This window comes from Thamnophis elegans, chromosome 4 (genome assembly GCF_009769535.1).
Source record: "Thamnophis elegans isolate rThaEle1 chromosome 4, rThaEle1.pri, whole genome shotgun sequence".
Lineage (NCBI taxonomy): Eukaryota > Metazoa > Chordata > Lepidosauria > Squamata > Colubridae > Thamnophis > Thamnophis elegans.
In genome coordinates this window covers 30,606,807-30,625,765 of record NC_045544.1, presented here as the reverse complement: position 1 = coordinate 30,625,765, position 18,959 = coordinate 30,606,807, and the positions used below count along the sequence as shown (strand labels likewise).

The 18,959-nt window shown below is 36.4% G+C and overlaps 1 protein-coding gene across 1 annotated transcript in view; it reads left to right on the top strand.

Moving 5' to 3' along the window:
* SEC63 (SEC63 homolog, protein translocation regulator) overlaps positions 1-17,108 on the top strand; it is a 35,405-nt gene extending 18,297 nt beyond the window's left edge. Inside the window, exons 11-21 of the mRNA XM_032215628.1 lie at positions 444-536; positions 2,362-2,516; positions 3,865-4,012; positions 6,653-6,735; positions 8,319-8,378; positions 9,062-9,232; positions 10,359-10,514; positions 10,956-11,057; positions 12,678-12,776; positions 14,172-14,276; positions 15,777-17,108. Of these exons, the coding sequence (XP_032071519.1) occupies positions 444-536; positions 2,362-2,516; positions 3,865-4,012; positions 6,653-6,735; positions 8,319-8,378; positions 9,062-9,232; positions 10,359-10,514; positions 10,956-11,057; positions 12,678-12,776; positions 14,172-14,276; positions 15,777-15,920 (1,316 nt within the window). The 3' untranslated portion in view covers positions 15,921-17,108. The remainder of the gene's footprint in view (positions 1-443; positions 537-2,361; positions 2,517-3,864; positions 4,013-6,652; positions 6,736-8,318; positions 8,379-9,061; positions 9,233-10,358; positions 10,515-10,955; positions 11,058-12,677; positions 12,777-14,171; positions 14,277-15,776) is intronic.
* Positions 17,109-18,959: the final 1,851 nt, after the last annotated feature.

Sequence of the window (18,959 nt, the reverse complement as noted above, 5' to 3'; positions counted from 1 at the left end):
TCCCCCCCCCCCCAAATCTGCTGCAGAGCAGTGGTTTTCAACCTGTGGTTTGTGGACCTGGGAAGGGTCCACAATGTCATCACAGAGAATCCACAAAAACTTGAAGAAATTTTATGATTTAAATCTTGAGTTAAGTCTTGGTGTTTCATGGCCATTGTCCGTGGTATTTAAAGGAGGTCCGTGGTGAAGAAACGTTTGAGAACCACTGCTCTACATCACTGAACAACCCCTTCAGAGCAGATTTTGAGATAGTGTGGAGATACTGTAGGTATGTAAAGGTGAAGGGAAGATGGGATGACCTTTTGCACAAACAGAAGCTTGCTTGCATGATGTCATTTAGAGCTTATCTAATGGTAGCTACATAATAAGAAAGGAAAGACTATAATCATGTATAGCATTCACTTTATGCACAGAATTATTCAGGTCTTTTCCCTTTCTTGCAGATCAACAGTTTATCTTAAAAAAGTGCCCTTCCTTGCTTCAAGAAATTGTAAATGTAATCTGCCAATTAATACTCATGGCACGTAGCCGGGAAGGTAAGTCCTAACATATATTTGAGAATACTCCCCCTGGACTACTAAAATTCTCTTTCCTATAACTTGTAACTGGGCAAACGGGCGACATGTTTTGCATCAAGGTACATCAAATGGTCTAATTTACAAAATATGTCCAAAATCCAGGACCCATTATTCCTGTGGAATCAAAATTTGGCAAATTTTATAAAACATTTTGTGACATAAAATTATAAAACATTTTATGACATAAATAAAAAATCTCATAAAATGTTTCCTGTGCTGGTGTTTGACTGCACTATACAGTTCAACATGGGCTATTTTAAAGGCAGATACATTTCTGGATGTATCACAGGTTTTTCGTGGAAGACATTGTTGAAGGCATTGAAAAATGTGGTAAGGAAATATCTCTGAAAGGATGACTCAAGGCCTCATGGTTTATGTAGTAATATTTAAAATCCTACAACCTTTCTATGGAAATAAGTAACATGTAAGGGAGAAGTAACATTGTAGTGGTAGTTCTCAACTCACAACCATTCATTTAGTGTCTGTTTGAAATTAGAACAAAGTTACACTGAAAAAAGTGGCTTATGATTGTTTTTCACACAACCCTTATATCATCCCCATGGCCATGTGATCAAAATTCAGACGCTGGGCAACTGGCATATATTCACTGATGGTTGTAGTGTCCTAGGATCATGTGATCCCTTTTTGCGATCTTCTGACAAGCAAAGTCAATGGGGAAGGCATATTTACTTAGCAACCATATCACTTCCTTAACAGCTGCAGTATTCACTTAACAACTGTGGCAAGAACGATCGTAAAATGAGGCAAAATTCACTTACTTTCTCTTCACATTTGCTTAGCATAGGAAATTTTGGGCTGAATTGTGGTCATGAGTCTAGGACTGCCAGTATTTATTTTAACTTTCTTAAACAGCTGAAATTAAATTACATTTAGGCATTCTTAAACTAGAACAAGAGATCTGATAGTATTAAGGTTATTCCTTCTCTGAGTCTATTTTCCATGTTCACTGAACTGGCTAGTACTACAGTTCTGGGGTGAACAATAGGAGGCCCTCAGTGAATGACAAATTGTTCAGCGAGCATTTGATGTTGCAATCGTGTTGAAGGAGTGGTGGTTACAACTAGTCCTTGAAACTAATATTGCAATGATGCTTAATAAGTGATGGTTAAGACTAGGTTTTGAAATTGACATTGCAAAAGAAGGAATGGGTGGTTAAGACTAGTCCTTGAAATTACGTCAGTCTTGGCACTCCTGCAGTCACTTGATCCTGATGTGGGTGCTTGGCAACTGGTTGGCACATACAATGGTTGCAATCTTCCCTGCTGCCTTCCCTCAAGCAGGTAAGCCTCCCCTAGCCATATCGGACACCTACACAATCTCACACACTCTCTCTGAACCTCGCCTTTGTGCTGCACCTCCAGGCCAATCATGCACCTTCCTCTGGAACCTGCTGTATGTATGCCATCTCTCCTCGGCTATTTGCACACTCGTCCTGGTCACTTGCTTACTCTCACACACTTGGGAGCAGTCTCCCCCCACTTCTCTGCTGACTTGTTTGTGAGTTGCCTGGGATTTTCTATTTTCTGCTGACTTTGGTTGTTGGAGGTGGCAGGAAGTTGCAAGGAGGTGGTGGCTTATTGATGCGCACTCCTTGCTTAACTACAAGCAATGTGATCATATGACATTGTGCTTTATGACTGCATTGCTTAGTTGTGGAAATTTTGCTACTGATTACCATTGTAATTTGAGGACTACCTGTACTGTGTATTGCTAATTAATACTGATACCTGAGTATAAATATTTCCCTATGTTTCTCCCTCAGAAAGAGAATTTCGTGCTCCCTCATTGGCTTCTTTGGAAAACTGCATGAAACTTTGTCAGATGACTGTCCAAGGGCTTCAGCAGTTTAAGTCTCCACTTCTTCAACTCCCACATATTGAAGAAGATAATCTCAGAAGGGTGTCTAATCATAAAAAGGTAGAAGACATTGAGATAATCTATAGCATCTTAGAACTCATTTGATCTGTCCACATTTTGGAAAATGTTTATTCTTTGAGACACTTGATTGATTGGTGTAATGGTTATGGAACTGGCCGGGAAACTAGGAGAAGTATGAGTTCTAGTCCCACCATAGGCATGAATGCCAGTTGGGTGATCTTGGACCAGTCTCACACACACTCAGCATAATGCCTTGAGTTACTTATAAAATAAAATGTCAGGATAAAAACAAACAAGCAAACAAACAAATACATAAAATTTTTGTGGAAAAGAGTTATATTTCAAAGTAAAAAAAAAGCCTGCAATAACTGTTGGTCCAAATCCCCAAAAAAGCAAACAGCTACAGGTAGTCCTCCATTTAAGACCACAATGGGAGTCTGGAATTTTGGTTGCAAGTTGTTGCGGTTGTAAGTTGAGGCACCAGGTTTGCAGACTTAATTTTATGACTGTTCTTATGACATTCATCGCTGTGGTTGTTAAATCAAGTGCTTGTTTAGTGAAATAATTGGTTGTTAAATGAATCCAGCCTATCCAATGTGCAGGTTTTGCCATTTTCTGCTGGAAAATGGTGAACAAAATGTCAAATTGTTAGGCGATTGGAATGTTTCAACTGATCGTTAATGCAAGCCACTTGCAAAGTGCCTGAAATGCAATTCATTCATTTATTCTCTCCCTCCCCTCCCTCCCTCCCTCCCTCCCTCTGTCAGAGAGGGAGAAGAGAGACAGACATAACTTTGAAGTGTTGTAAATAGCTTTTTTGTAGTTCTTCCTTAAGCAGTCTGTCATAGGTCTAGGACTACCTGTACTTGTTAAGTGTCTCAGAGCTCCTAATCACTCATTCTGATAAAACTATCACCAGCCATATTGACATTAACTTGACTTTGAATGCTAGAAAGCTACTTACTGCTGCAGACTTTTATAGTGCAAATTTACTGTCAACTGATGATGCTTAGCTTTCTGTATTTTAGCAAATGGCATTTCTGAGTATGGAAAGGTGGAATATAAAGTAGATCAAAGTTTGATAATTTGAGGCTAGTAATTGAGTTGACTATGGGAGCGTGGATAGGAAAAAAGGAAGCGATATTCATTTCCCACCTCCCTGTCTCCTCTCTTTTGATCTTTGCGATTATCCAGTTGATCTTTATGTTTAATTAATTAAACATTGCTCCGTTTCCAGAGAATTACATATAGCGATTCAACATATTTTTCAATATGTTTTTGTAATAATTAAAGTAAATGCAAACTTGATGTTTGATACAGCTCATGTTCTTGATCATTCATGTCTAATACTTAGAAATGTATGTTTTGTTTTGCTTAATGAAAACAGTACAAAATTAAATCTATCCAAGACTTGGTGAGTTTGAAAGCGTCAGATCGTCACAATTTACTACACTTTCTAGAAGATGAAAAATATGAAGAAGTCATGGCTGTCCTTGGCAGTTTTCCACATATCACCATGGATATAAAACCCCAGGGTAGGTGGAGTGTGCTGTCTTAGTGAGTTGATCAGGATTCCTATTAGCAAACTAATGCTATATATTTAATAATAATAACAACAACAACAATAATCGCATAATATACCAGACATCACACTGGTTGAGAAAAATAAGGTCACAATCATAGACATTGCAATACCAGGTGATAGCAGGGTCGCCGAGAAGGAACATGAAAAAATCGCAAAATACCAGGACTTAAAAATCGAAATTCAACCACTATGGCACAAACCAGCAGTGGTAATTCCAGTGGTAATTGGCACACTGGGTGATATTCCAAAAGCACTGGAATTACATTTAAAACAGTTAAAAATTGACAAAATCACCATCAGTCAAATGCAAAAAGCCACACTGCTTGGATCTGCACGCATATTACGAAAATACGTTACGACATCCTATGCCCCTGGGTGGGGCCCGACTAGTAACCAATGCCAAATCCGGCAAAACAACTGGCCGCTGTGATACAATTGTACAATAATAATAATAATAATAATAATAATAATAGTGAAAATAATAGTGAATTTACACTGTTAATCCCTTAGGAATTTTGAGATCGTCTGCATTGGCTATCTTAGATTTGAGGGTCAAATAAAGAGGACATAATAAGCTTCCATGTTGATAGGTTAATATGTATAAGTCTGGATAAGGTCTGTGAAAAATGTTTCAAGGTTGGAATTTCTGCAATTGCGCTATTTGCAAATATGAAACCACTCTGGCCATGGAACAGACTACTCCAAGCACTGCTGAAGAGTTTCAAGCTTGAAAAAGCTATTCTCAGTATAAAATGCTTCCTAGCCGATGGCTTTCAAGCTTGAATAATTTAGAACAGGAATGTCAAACTTGCGTCGTCATGTGGCATATTGCAACTTTCCCTCCCTTTGCTAAAATGGGTGTGGGCGTGCCCAGCGTGTGACATATTTAGCCCACGGCCCACGAGTTTGACAGCCCTGATTTAGAAGGATATTAAGACAATAGTTTTGTATTTGATGAGAATGAGAATGTTGCGAAATTTCATATTCAAAATGGTTCAGAATGAAATATTCTGTGTACTGCAACTGTGATGGAACACCGCATCTGACTAAGTGTTTCTCATATAAAGCATGGCAAATTTTGACACAGCCATATTCAATTAATGCTAGCTGATGTGTAAACAACCTCTTGCCTGAGCTGCTTTCAGGAATAGGCTGAATTAATACCAGCCTGATACAGATTATAAATTAGTCATGCATAATAATGCATTTGTAGTAATTCACCGCTTGCACACAGATTTTAAGTAGAAACCTTAAACATTTTTCTGGGTCTTATTTTCTATTCCTGTTCTTGTGTTTGTTTACTTGTCTGAGTTTTTGAACACTCATTGGGGGAGGGATATGTACAGAATGTACAGGCATGCATGCATACCCCTGTTTTGATAACACATCTTTCTCCCTAATGGGAGGAAATAAGGATTTGTTGTTTCCCAGAATTAGCGCATCAAATTTTATTTTATTTTTTAAAAATGTACCCATTAAAATAGGCTTGACTGATCAAATGGGCAGTAGTCATTCAATTCATTTTTAAAGCTAAGTACGTATAAAGCTGTAGATATTGATCAGTATCATTTGAGGAATTCCTGTGATGAAATTTGATAATTTTTAAAAGAAAGGAACATTTTGTTTGAACATCTTTCTTTTTCTTTAATCCATTAAAGCTGTTTACCTTTCCTTAATTGAAGCTCTTACTATTACTTTTTAAATATTTGTTTTTAAAGGTTAAAGGTTCGATTTTCTAAAAAGTTAAATTAAGGAATTCAATGTGATCTCTAACTCCAGCCTGCCCTTTCCATTTATGTGATTTAATGGGTTATCTTTACCTTATTTTACTATTCATTTGCAACCTAGACCATTATTCAGACCAGCCTTTCCCAATCTGTTTCCCTTCAGATACTGTATGTTGAATTTTTTTAATCTGATGCCAGTTTATATGGCAGGTATAATCAATGCAGCAGTCCTGCACATCTGGCAGTCATCAGGCAAAGCCAGGAAGATACAGAACTAAAAATACAGTTTTAGATTCCTTTGTGTTTTTTTTTTATTATAGATTGAGCTATCTAAAGCCCTTTAGTTCCAAATTAGGAGTGCACATAACAATTTGAATTCAAAATGTTTGGAATTCAAAATACCCGGCTCAAGTATGAAACGCCACATTTTGAATGCAAAACTGTTTTAAGTGCAAAGCAACTATTTCAAGACTGAAAACAGAGATGGTTCAAATATGATATAGTCCAGATTTGGAACATTTTTACACACCTTTATTCAAAAGTATGCATTTTAAGCTTTTTTAAAAAGAGGATTCTGTGCAGAGTCTTTGAAGCAGAAATTGAATATATACAAATTTGTCTTTGAGCAGCTATCAAAAGCCTCTCTTCTTATATAGTCTGGCATTCTTCCTTTGTCCTTTAATCTGCAGCTGCTTGTGATGTATCTTTAAGGTCCTTTGAGTTTTATCATTAAATGAGATGGTTGGATAAAATCCAGATGAGAGCTCAAGCTGCAAAAAATTAGCTTTTTTGAGTCATGCATTTAAAAGTTGAGTAAAACCTATTCACAAGAAAGCTATATAATTGGGGAACCTTTATTTCAGTTTTGGATGATGAAGACAGTAATAACATCACTGTAGGATCGCTAGTCACAGTTTTGGTCACCTTGACAAGACAGACAATGGCAGTAAGTATTTATATTGGTACGCACTGTTCTTGGGTTTATTTATGCTATAACCAGTCATATACCTGAATGCATTAAGAAGCAAACTGCATAAGGTTGTGGAATTCCCTAAGATCTTAATTCATGCCAAAATCCCCACTTCTGGCTTTTTTATGTGATATATGAAGGGAGACTCAAAGCATGCCCTTTGCTTCAAACTAGACATACTTACTGATTACAGGATTTGTTCTAGATCCCAGTCTAATGACTCAGAAAACAGCTCAATCTGATTTGTGCCAAATCTGAAGCTTTGTTTCCATGGACAAGATTTGGAAATATATAAATAATTATAAGGGACAAATATATTATGCCATATAGGGACAGCTAAGACCCCAAATATCATCTGATTCTGTTAAAATGTAAAACAGAATCTAATATTATTTGGGGCCTGGTTGTCCCTTCCAGATAGAATAATCCTGCAATCAAGTTTCCAGTAAATAGTTTGGTGAGCGCTTAATAATTTAGTCCTTAGCTGTTCTTAAAAAGTTCCCCCTAAGTGTTTCTGGGTCAAGTTTTTATGGAACCATGAATTATGGTTTGATAATCTGCCATAGTTCAACAGGGCACAAATGCAGTATGCTCTTGTGTTATCAAAGGTGATTTGGGATGGGGAAAGACCTTCGGTATCCAAGAAAAATATTAAAAGTACTTGCACTAAACAGGTAATTCAGTGCTAGGTAAAGAAACTTCTCCTGATTAAAAAGAGATATACAGCATTTCTCCTCTTCCTTAGAACTCACATCTCTCAGACATTTTTTGCTTAGCATTAGAACAGAGGATTTTACATTCACTTTTCACTTTGTGAAAGCGGATAATGTCTTTTTGGAAATGCAGTTAACTATGAGAAGGATATACAGTATTGTGCTTCTTGACTTTTTAAATGAAATAATCTTTCTATCTTTTTTTAATAGCATAGTTTGCAGATGTGTGTTTATCAGCTGGGAGATATAACACTCATTCATCTTCACATATGGTCAAAAAATAGACCTCTGGGGGATCTACAGTAGATCTACCTGTATGATGTCCTTGCAGTGCCTTTACAGCAGTGATAATGAAGACACTTCTTCATTTAAAATTAGACGAAAGAAAAAGAAGAAATTTATGTCACCCAGAGTCACCTTATAAGTGAGATGGGCACCATAACAATTCAATAAATATGTAAAAAGAACTGCAAATGCTGCTTTCTCAAAAGACACCTTTGAGACAATTGTGATCGCAATGACTGAGAATCTCCACAAACAACTGAAAATGTAGTTCTGGCCATACAGTATGCAGATTCTGTTCCTTAATTCTTCCATTTACATATTTGCTTTCAACAGTTATTTACAATTAAATTGTAAATAACTGTTATTTACAATATCTCAGGAGCCCAAAGTCTTTCCACCAATGATTAGACTGATTGAAATTGCCTTCTATTAATAACGGGATTCTTCATCTTGAGAAATATAAACCAATGTTTCACTTTCTGTTCATTATTAATGTTTCATTGATCAGTTTTTCATGTTGCTACAAAGAGACTAAGGTAATTTATTTCTCCCTTTATTCAGGAAGTGTTTGAGAAGGAACAGTCAACCTGTTCAGCTGAAGAGCAGCCTGCAGAGGATGGCGTAAGTTCAAAATATAGGTGTGGATGGTTGTGTTGTAATTCCTTGAAGTTTGTTTAGTAACCGTCGAGGTTTCCTCTTTGAAATGAGTCCTGTTGCTAAATTGCAAGAGTGCCAAATAACTTACGATCATTTTAATCCTTGGAAGGTAAATCTATTTGGAAGGTTAATTTAATCTGATTTCTGTGCTTACAATGGGTCCCCAACTTTTTTGGTACCAAGGACCGGTTTCTTGGAAAACAATTTTTCTACTAACCGGGGTGGGGGAATAGCTTTGGTTTCGCTTGATTCCCTGCCACTCACCTCCACCTATGTGGACCAGTTCCTAACAGGCAATGGATTGGTAGTGGTCTGTAGCCTGTCAGTTGGGGACCCCTGGTTTATAATGTAAATTTTGTGTAAATATTCAGTGGCTTTTGTTAAGAAGGTAGTTGTATGTTAAAAATACATGAAATGATAGCCAGGTGGGGCTTTGCTGGTCTTGTACTTGTGATAACTATGAGCCAGCTGCTGTAGAGCCAGCTGTTCCCTCTAGAGAGGCCCATATTAGTGGTACCTGGTCAGTTGCTTTTCTCCACCAATGCCTGATATTAAATGGTGTGCATTAATTTCTGTTCCGATGCTTAAGGCACTCTGGTGGCTCAAGGACTGAAGTGTAACCATTTTAAATGTTACTACCTTTGCAGCAAGGAGACCTTAATAAATCGAAGAATAAAGGATGGCAACAGAGGAACAAAGGAGCAAAGAAGACTTCCAAATCAAAAAAGAAAAAACTTGTGAAAAAGAAGCCAGTTCCTGCTCCTTTGCTACAAACAAAGCAGCTGAAGCAAAAACAAGCTAATGGGGTTGCTGGGAATGTATGTGTCAATCAAAATGGATTGGGATCTTTATTTTCAGGCGTGTCAAAGTACTTAAATTTCAGAGAAACTGTGGACCAGTTTGTAGTTTAATGAAAAATGGAGAACAATACCAAGCAAAATTGTGTGTGAATTGTAAGCTGCAAAATAATTTGATTTCTGTGAGACCTAACACCTCAGATTAGAACTCATAGACTAAATTTCATATTGGTTAACTGTAGCCTGTGGAATGCAGTTGCTGAGCATTATGAAATCCTGATAAGTAATGAAGAGAAGAGGTTCTTTATGATGTTTTACAAAAGGCTGTAGCATATCCTTCTTCCTATTTTAAGTACAGTATCATTTGGCAGCATGCCTTTATTTTTATTTTATTTTACTTTTTTTAAATTAGAGAATGTCTTAAATTTTGCTATAGGAGATTACCCAAAGCAAGCTAAAAAGGAGGCTAATAGAGATTACATATTCATGAGTTGAAATAATATAATATAGGAGTCAAACTCAATTAATTGAGGACCACATCTGGAGTGGGTGTAGCAAGGTGGACATGGCCAGCTCGAAATCACTTGTGTCGGGGACGCCTGTGGTGGTCCTGAGCTCCATTTTCGAGTGTGACAGCCACCTGCAACCTTCTGCCAGCAAAAATGGAACTTGTGAGTGCCACCTGTGGTCCTTCTGAGCTCCATTTTTGGCTGTAATGGCTTCCTGCAACTGTATACAGCCCTCCTGAGCTCCATTTTCACTGGCAGAGGCAATGGTGGCCGGTCCTTTGCTCTTTCCAGGGCAGCCCTGTGGGCTAGATCTAAGCACCCTGCTGGCCGGATCTGGCCCCCGTGCCTTAAGTTTGACACTGATCTAATAGACCAAAGGCAAAGGATCCTTTGATTCAAGTTCAACTCTCAGTGATTACGTAGACGCATCTGTATTGTTGCTAGGAAAAGAACACGGAGGTAGTTTGACACTGGCTTCTTCTGGATTGTCATTTGTATCTGCATTCTAGGACTAATCAAGTTTGATCCTGCTTAGCTTTTATAATTGATCAATCAACATTGGCTACAATTTTCTGCCTGTGATAAATTAGTGCTGTGAATATGTCTGAATGTAAAAAAGTTACCCTTTTTAAATTTAGGAAATTGTCAAGGATGATGATTACGATGTTTCTGATAAAGGAAGTGAATCTGAAGAAGATGACACCAATCGGGAATCACTAAGTGAGAAAGATGATGGCAGTGACCGAGACTCTGACAGAGAACCAGATGAAAAGCAAAGCAAGGATGATGAAGCTGTAAGATTTATTTTTATTACCTGTTTGAGAAATACCAGGATAGTCATTTAATCTAACCCAAAATCTTTCCTGTGATAAGTCATTCTCATCACTCCATTCAGTGGGGGTAAAGGGAGTGGGTAAACTATTTTGTATTTAATAAAATTAGGTTAAAAACCAGAATTGGAAAGTCTTTGTAAAGTATATGAGCTTCCTGTTTCTCTGTAACATGTCTACTTCTGTCCTAATATAGTAATTTCATTTATGAAATCCAAATTTCATTCATACAATGAACTTAGTAAAATGCATTTTAAAATTGGTAGTTCTTTTTCTTTCCAAATTATTATTAAGATACAAATGCATTGCATTCCTATTTTAATTTACATACTCTTCTCAATCTGCGGAAAAGTTATTGTCTTAAGGAAGACACAAATAAACAGAATACTTTTCTTTTTTTACTAGGAGTGGCAAGAATTACAACAGAGTATACAACGAAAAGAACGAGCTCTCTTGGAAACCAAATCAAAAATAACTCATCCTGTTTACACTCTCTACTATCCTGAGGTCAGCAAAAAGATAGCTAAATAAGCTTGAGATGAACTGAGATGAAGTGAATGCAAAATTTCAGAACAGTTTCTATTTGAGCCTTAAACATTTAATTTCTCAGTAATACCTTTGGAAAGCAAGGTAGACTTTGAGTCATAACTAGCACAGTGCTTGGAATTGTGCAAAACCTATGGCTGTTCTTATGCACAGCTATACTGTTTCATGCATTTTCATATTCACTAGAACATGGAAGAACATTATACTGAGAGCATATCCAGTATATTTTGTTAAGATTAAAGAAGAAGCTATAATCTGTCAAGTTTTCCATCATTTAATGTTGCTTTGTTATTCTTTTAGTATTCTATTTTGTGTTTTTGGCAGAATATTAAACTAGATTCTAGTTCGTGATCATGAGCTAATGTAAATAATAGTTCATCTCTTGTTGTTCCTCTGTTCTCATAAGCATCTAAATACTGAAGGAGAATTTGTTATAAAATGTGAATCTAAATATATGGCTATTTTTGAAGAAATAATGATTGCATAAACTGCTATAGTCTTGCTATTTTGGATGATTCTTTTTTGAATCTTGGGCAGTGCCTTTTCCTTCCTGGTTTCTTTATCTATAGTTGTAAAGTCACAGTGAATAGGCTGTGTGCAGGGGTTGGTAGACCATTCACATTGTGAGTTAATAAGGCTGGATTTCCGATTTCTTGTATCTTCTTTTAGATTCAATATTTAGATAAATTAGACGGATTTTTATTTAATCAGTCATTAAAATGATGTAGATTGTTCTAATGTTCAATTTGTCACATGTGTATATTGATTCTCGAGCATGACTCCATTTAGTGCCCTAAGAACATTGCCCACTTGATGGGTGCAGATCCAGTTTAACCCAACATATGCTTTGATGCTTAAAGCTTTACTTTTTGTAATACAATTGGTACCTTCACCAGGAAAAGTTTTATTTTTTTGTAATGCAATTTCTGCCTATATAGGGGTCACATGTCTGATACTTGGAACCATGTTATGCCTTTTCTCAAAATTATGACTCAGCCTATTTCATTGACTATTGGAAGTTGATGTGGCCTTGTTGAGTTTTGCTTCAGACAAAATGAAAGAAACAACTAGAATGCTACGAGAAAACATTGCAGTACATTTTCATTTCTTAACACCAGGACATCTAGTTAGGATGTCAGATTCTGTGTTCTAATCCAGAATGTGGGTCAAGCCTGACAATTGTTTTCACTTCCATTCCAACCCCCCCCCCCCGCCCAGATGTATTCAGCATTCCACAATAACAGAATCTTGCATTAGGTAGAGATTTGAACTGGATAATACCAAGGGCATATCCCAATGCTCACATCCTATGATTTCACCTGTCTCCCCCCCCTCCCCCCCCCCCGCCAAAGAGTAATGTGTACTTAAAAATTGTCAAAAGAGAAGTCTTTGATTCTTTGGCCAAAGTTTGCCTTGTATGAGCTGGAGTAACAGTGAAGTTAACAGAACCTAATTTGACTGTTCGTCTTTGAATGAGTCAACTTACAGTTTCTATTCCAAAACTTCAGTTACAGATTTTGTTGATGAAAATCAGATCAGGATTGTGATCTCTGATGTCTCTTTCTTCCCTCTCCTTAATAGGAAAAACAGGAGTGGTGGTGGCTATATATAGCAGATAGGAAGGAACAAACACTAATATCAATGCCATATCACGTGTGTACATTAAAAGACCAAGAAGAGGTGAAGTATTTCATGTATTTCTTTTTAAAAAAAATAATTTTTATTAGTTTTCTATTCCATTTCTTAGTGCTTAATAAACGTGTTGTTTAGGTATTTAAATTGCTTAATACAAATTCCCTTCTTACTCTCCACCCCTTTTCCCCAACCATTGGTAAAATAAATTACGTTTGATAATATTTGGTGTCTTCTTTCAGTTTGATTTTCAATGTAAGTCTATCCATTTCTGGACAAGCTAATATCTTACCGTATTTTTCAGAGTATAAGACGCACCTTTTTCCCTCAGAAAAGAGGCTGAAAATCTGGTTGTGTCTTATACATTGAATACAGCATTTTTTGCCTCCAGAAACCCCGCCCCCTGTGTATAGTCTTTAGGAGGCTTACAGAGTGCTCCTGGGGGCTGGAGAGGGCAGAAATGAACGAAAAACAGGTCATTTTTTGCTCAAACCCCCCCCCCCTCCGGCCTCCAGGAGCACTCTATAAGCCTCCTAAAGGCTTTTGATGCTTTTTTTTTTTTTTAAAAAAGGGGCCCTTTTTCGTGAATAACAGGCCATTTTGGGGAGGTCTGCAGAGTGCAAAAACTTTTTAAAAAAATTTGCCTCTTCAAATCTTGGTGTGTCTTATACTCTGAAAAATATGGTGATTATCTCTTCATCTTGCTGTATTTCTTCATTTTTCCAATATTGTGTGAAATAATCCTTGCTGTTGTTAGTATTTCATTTATTTCTGATTCTTAAAAACTGGGATGGGTTAGGGGTGTTTTGGGCTCTCTCTGGCTGATAAAAGTAGGCGATATGGAGCTATGTGTTGTATGGCCTGTTGTCCCCATCTATCTCCTATTCCTTCTCTGGCTCTCAATTATTGCCTCAGCTTCTGTTTTTCCTAGAGTCTAGACCCTACTTGACTCATAGCTTCTCATTCATCTTAACCTGCTTAGCCAGTACTGACAGAGAAATTAGAGAGTCATTCTAAGGAAGACCTTTTTCCTTCTGCAGGCTTTAACTGCTACACAAGAAAAGCCTAATTTAACATTGGGTAATGTTAAAATGTTTGTTGAGGAGCACTGAGAAATGAAGTATTTTATACTAACAGATCACCTGGAATTTGTCGTAATTGGAGAACATCTATACAGATATAGCACATTTGATATTCAGTTCTGTCAGTAAATTTTTTCAAACTTTTTTTTTTTTGGCCATAAAAAGATTTTTCCTCAGTTCTCACTAAGTTTCAAAAATTGGATTGTTAAGCCACAGTACATAAGCTCATTGAATATAATCAATTCAGCACTAGAAAGATTGAAGCCTAGCATTTTTTAAAGTTGTATGCTGTTTGTTTTACTGAAGCCTTTTCATTGTTCTGCTTTTATAACTTGAGCTGAGTGATTACGTGTGTTTCCAGGTAGAACTAAAATTTCCTGCACCGGGTAAACCTGGAAACTACCAATATACCGTTTATTTAAGATCGGATTCCTACATGGGTTTGGATCAGATTAAACCATTAAAGGTAGGTTTCTCACACAGGTGGGTTTGAGGATTGGAGAGAATTCTACAAGTTTAGTGTTGCTGTATACTAACAACTGTACTGGCTTTGTATCTCTTGTACCTATAAGTTATCCTGTACAAGTAGTCCTCAATTTATGATTGGTTGCTTAATGACAGTTTGAAGTTATGATGAACCTTCCCAAAGCTACATATGACCCAGTTTTCAAGTTCTGACGCTCCCCTACCCTCTGATCACATAATTGCATTTTGGGTGCTTGGCAACCAACTGTTCTGGTTGTTCGTGGAGTTTTGCAGTCATATGACCATTTACAGTGTGGGTTTTGGCCAGAAACTGGTGTTTTACTTCCCGTTTCTGGTGCAAAATACCCTACTTAACTGATTTTAATTTGACTGTGATTTTCACTTAGCAACTATGACATTTGCGTAACAATGACTTTAAAATGTTATAAAATCAGTCATAGTCACATGATGACCTACTGGCATGGCTTATGACCATAATTCCATGTTGTACGTAGAGGGCAATAATGCTGAGTTTATTTGAATATTTTGATTGGAAAAAAATTAAACTTAAGAGCAGGAACTGAAAAATCTTAAATTTGTGAGGCAGGGATCAGCAATATAATATCAGCAATGTAAGTCATCTGCAGTGTGCACTCACACAGCATTGAGTTCCTGTTCGATAATAAAGGTGGCTGCAATAAGACAAAATATCTGTAGTCCTCATCTTACAACCATTAATTTAACAACTGTTTGAAGTCACAATGTCACTGAAAAAAAATTTATGATTGGTCCTCACACTTATGACCATTGCAGCATTCCTATGGGGATCATGTGATCAGAATTAGAGCATATTAATACCAGCTGCAGTGTCCCAGGTCATGTGATCTCTATTGGTGGCCTTCCCAAGAGATTTCCCACAAGCAGAGTCAATGGGGGAAATCAGATTCCCTTAACGACTGCATGGCTCACTTAATGGCTGCAGTGATTCCCTTAATGTCCATGGCAAAAAGGTCATAAAATGAGGTGTGACTCATTCAATAACTGCTTAACATTGCTTAACAATGGAAATTCTAGTCCCAATTGTGGTCATAAGTAGAGGAATACTTGTAGCTAAATCTTTCAAGACTTCTTGTCTGAGAAAAGCCTTTTTTGACATTGAGCAGCTCTGCTTTAGAAATAGGTACCCACATTAAATAATGGTCTCCTGGGGGAGAATAATTTTTTTCTGAGTGTTTTGACCCATAAATATAAAAGCTATACCTGATTTTTTAAAAAATTGATGAATACAGAATCTTGGCAGAGGATGGAGAACAACTTGCTTAACTACTTATTATATATGCAAAATATTTTATGGTTTACTCCTTATCTTAGAGTGCTCTTGAATTAATCTGTAATATTATGCAGAGAAACTTTAATAACTTCCCCCAAATGATAAGATTTACATTCTGTTTTTCCCCTTCCTGCTTCCCCTCCCTTCTCCAATCACTTGAACTCTCTGCAGCTGGAAGTTCATGAAGCAAAACCTGTGCCAGAAAATCATCCACAGTGGGATACAGCAATAGAGGGAGATGAAGATCAGGAAGACAGTGAAGGTTTTGAAGACAGTTTTGAGGAAGAGGAGGAGGAGGAGGAAGATGATGACTAAATAGTATGACGAATGGACTGTGTTATACGGGATATCTCTACAAACATGACCTGGGAAAAGATAAAAACAGTGCAGATGAACTGAAGATTTTTTTCAAGTTTCTTTTTACCAATTATGAATACTTCATGTAATTTCCCAGTGGAGGTCTGTCAGTCAGTTGGGTGTATAACCTGGGAGATGCTTAAGGCTCTTCACAGCCTTTTAAGTATAGGATGCATTTATTCCAACTGAAAATAAAAGTTTTTTTATTCTAAATGTCCAGAAGTGTGGGCTACATTGTTTGATCAACTTTTTGGTCCGTATAGTAACAGATGCTATTATTAAGTGGAAGCAATCATTAAACCAACATTTCATATTAGGCAATTTGTTTTACAAGTTCTGTTGAAATTAACATCAACTTGAGTTTCTACTTTGCGAGATCTTTTTCAGTGATGTTAAGAACATTGAACTAAGATTGCTTATAGCTTTCAGTCTATTTTGTTTGCTTTGGACGAGGGGTACATTCCATATTGTCACACACATAGGCTTATTTTTTGAAACTTAAAATCTACCTTTAATGAAGGAGTCCTTGCCCCTAATTCTCATGCAGGTTATAAATCTATATTTCTCAATGGCTAAAAATATATCTAAGCACCTACTATCTAGCAAATCATACAGTATTTCTTTTGATAAACCTGTATGTATATTAAGAGTTTGGGGACCATATGTTATACCAAGCAGTGGCAATATCCTTTTCTAAATATAAAGATATCAAATCTACAATTCTTGACTTTCAGTCTACTTTATTTTGTCAGAAACCTTTTAAATCAGACATACTAAGATATGTTTTTTGTATTTATTCAGAACCATTCAAAGTAAACTGGATAAAATTTGTTAAAAAATATACCTTGTAATAGTTCATTTTTCCTCTACTGAGGATATTAATGTGGACTATATTCCCAACACAGTTGGTTTTGATTAAATATAGATCACAAGGTTTCTGTGAATGAGAAGCAAAACTTGCAATAAATTCTACTGTTTCTTCCCATGTAATAAATACAATTATTGATGTGGTTAGAAACTGTAGAAATAGATTCAGATGTCCATCTTGTAGAAAGATTTTTTATAGTTAAATGTTAAAGAACTAAAATACTGTAAAACCCTTGACCAATAAATAAATAAATAAATGGTCATGCAGGAAGATTTTCATAGAAGAAAAACCACCTACAGGCCAAATGAGCTGCTCCTTTATTTGTTTATGAAATAATAGACTGTCACTTTCAATGCAAACTTACATGGATATTTCTCTTTGTAATTGCAGTAGTTGCAAATAAAATTTAAAAACATCCTTCATGTGAAAATGTTTTATTAAGAAAAGCAACTGTTGGCATGGTAAATTTGGAGTTTAAAATTTAGATTGTAATAAAATAGCTGCCATCCATATTACAATTATGTAACATTCAATATTATACCGAAAGATCTGTCATAGAGAGGCAATGTTTTGCCTTTTCAGCTCGCCATATTCATAATATCAACTATAATATGAAAATAATTTCATTTTGAAAACAGTGCTGCCAACAAAATGTTTTCCAATATAGTTTGAGTAGTAAATTATTTATTGTATCTAAAGCCTAGAATAGCCCAAAAGATGAAATTTCCCTCAAGTCAAATTTGATTCCTGACATCTACAAAGGTACACTCGTGTTGTTTTCTGGGAAGCAGAAGGGAAATGATTTGCTATGGTTTTCTTCAAGTTTTTCTTTTTATTTCACCCCATAGCCCTGTTTATTTTTCTATTAAAAGTCTCACAATTATCTATTAGCCATGTTTGACAAACACTGCATATGTTTTTAAGATAAGCCATAGGTGCTTCATAGGTGATTCAAGTCATTAAGCAACACTGACTTGTTGCTAAGAAATGGAGGGGAGAGAGGGGGGGGAAGAGAGAGAAATCAGGAGAGAGAGAGAGCGCACACAGATACAGACATACAGATACGTATACATACACATGCACACACACACATTACAGACACACAAACACAGACAAACACACGGATATACTATTTTTGTTACTATGATGTAGTGAATCATAAACCTGGGTACCTTTCTTAACTTTAGGCAAGAGATGATTTGTATCTCACTTGAAACAGGAACAGTTTGAATTTACAGCTTTTGCCACATTAATGAGTTCTGACTTACTGATCTTTATATTTTTCCTTTAAAGTATGAAGGACATGCTAAATAGTGAGCTGGAACTCTCTTACTGAACATTCATCAGGCTCTTCCAAGCAGGAGTTTGAGTTATAGGCAAGGATTCTTTTTAATAGCATATTTTCTCAATAAAGAATGAAAAATGATATATTTGGGTTCTGACATTAAGAGCTAGAAAAACATTTTTGTAAAGTGAAACTTCAAAACACTTTCATCTGTTATTTTCCCTCATCTGGCATAAAAAAGAAATTCTGGAAAATATTTGGTAGGACTATAGCAGCCCCATTAGGTGTCTTTTGGCTGGAGCACTTGGCAGATTAAAGAGTGTATTTAAAAAGTGATAAGAAAAGGGATTCTGCGCAGCATGTGCTTGATATGAAATATTTCTCTTTATGTGCCTTTACTAAAGCTAAATAAAGCACTTTCTCTAAATGTTAGGATTTTTTTTTAATTATAACATTTACTGTGTCGCCTATAGTAGGTTCTCTACAATGCTGTACATTGTCCCTCTAAAGACTACACCTGTAGTAAAGGAGAACCAGAAGGGTCAAGGGCCATAATAAATCCAGGAAACAACATTTAGAATAGTTGTAAAACATGTTGTAACTGTACTCACTCATCTCCTTGCTTGGTGCCCTGCCTTATGAGTATCTGGTTGACAACCATGGAACTCATACTGTTTCTTGGAAACTCAATGGACTTTTTCCAAAATCAGATCTAACAGGATTCTTCTTAGTACTTTTTCATGGCAAGGTTTTGTTTCAGCTATTTTATTTCAAGATCATTTCCCATATTATACCATGATAAACCAAGTTTTGCCACAGAATGTAACTTCTAGGAAGCAGCAGA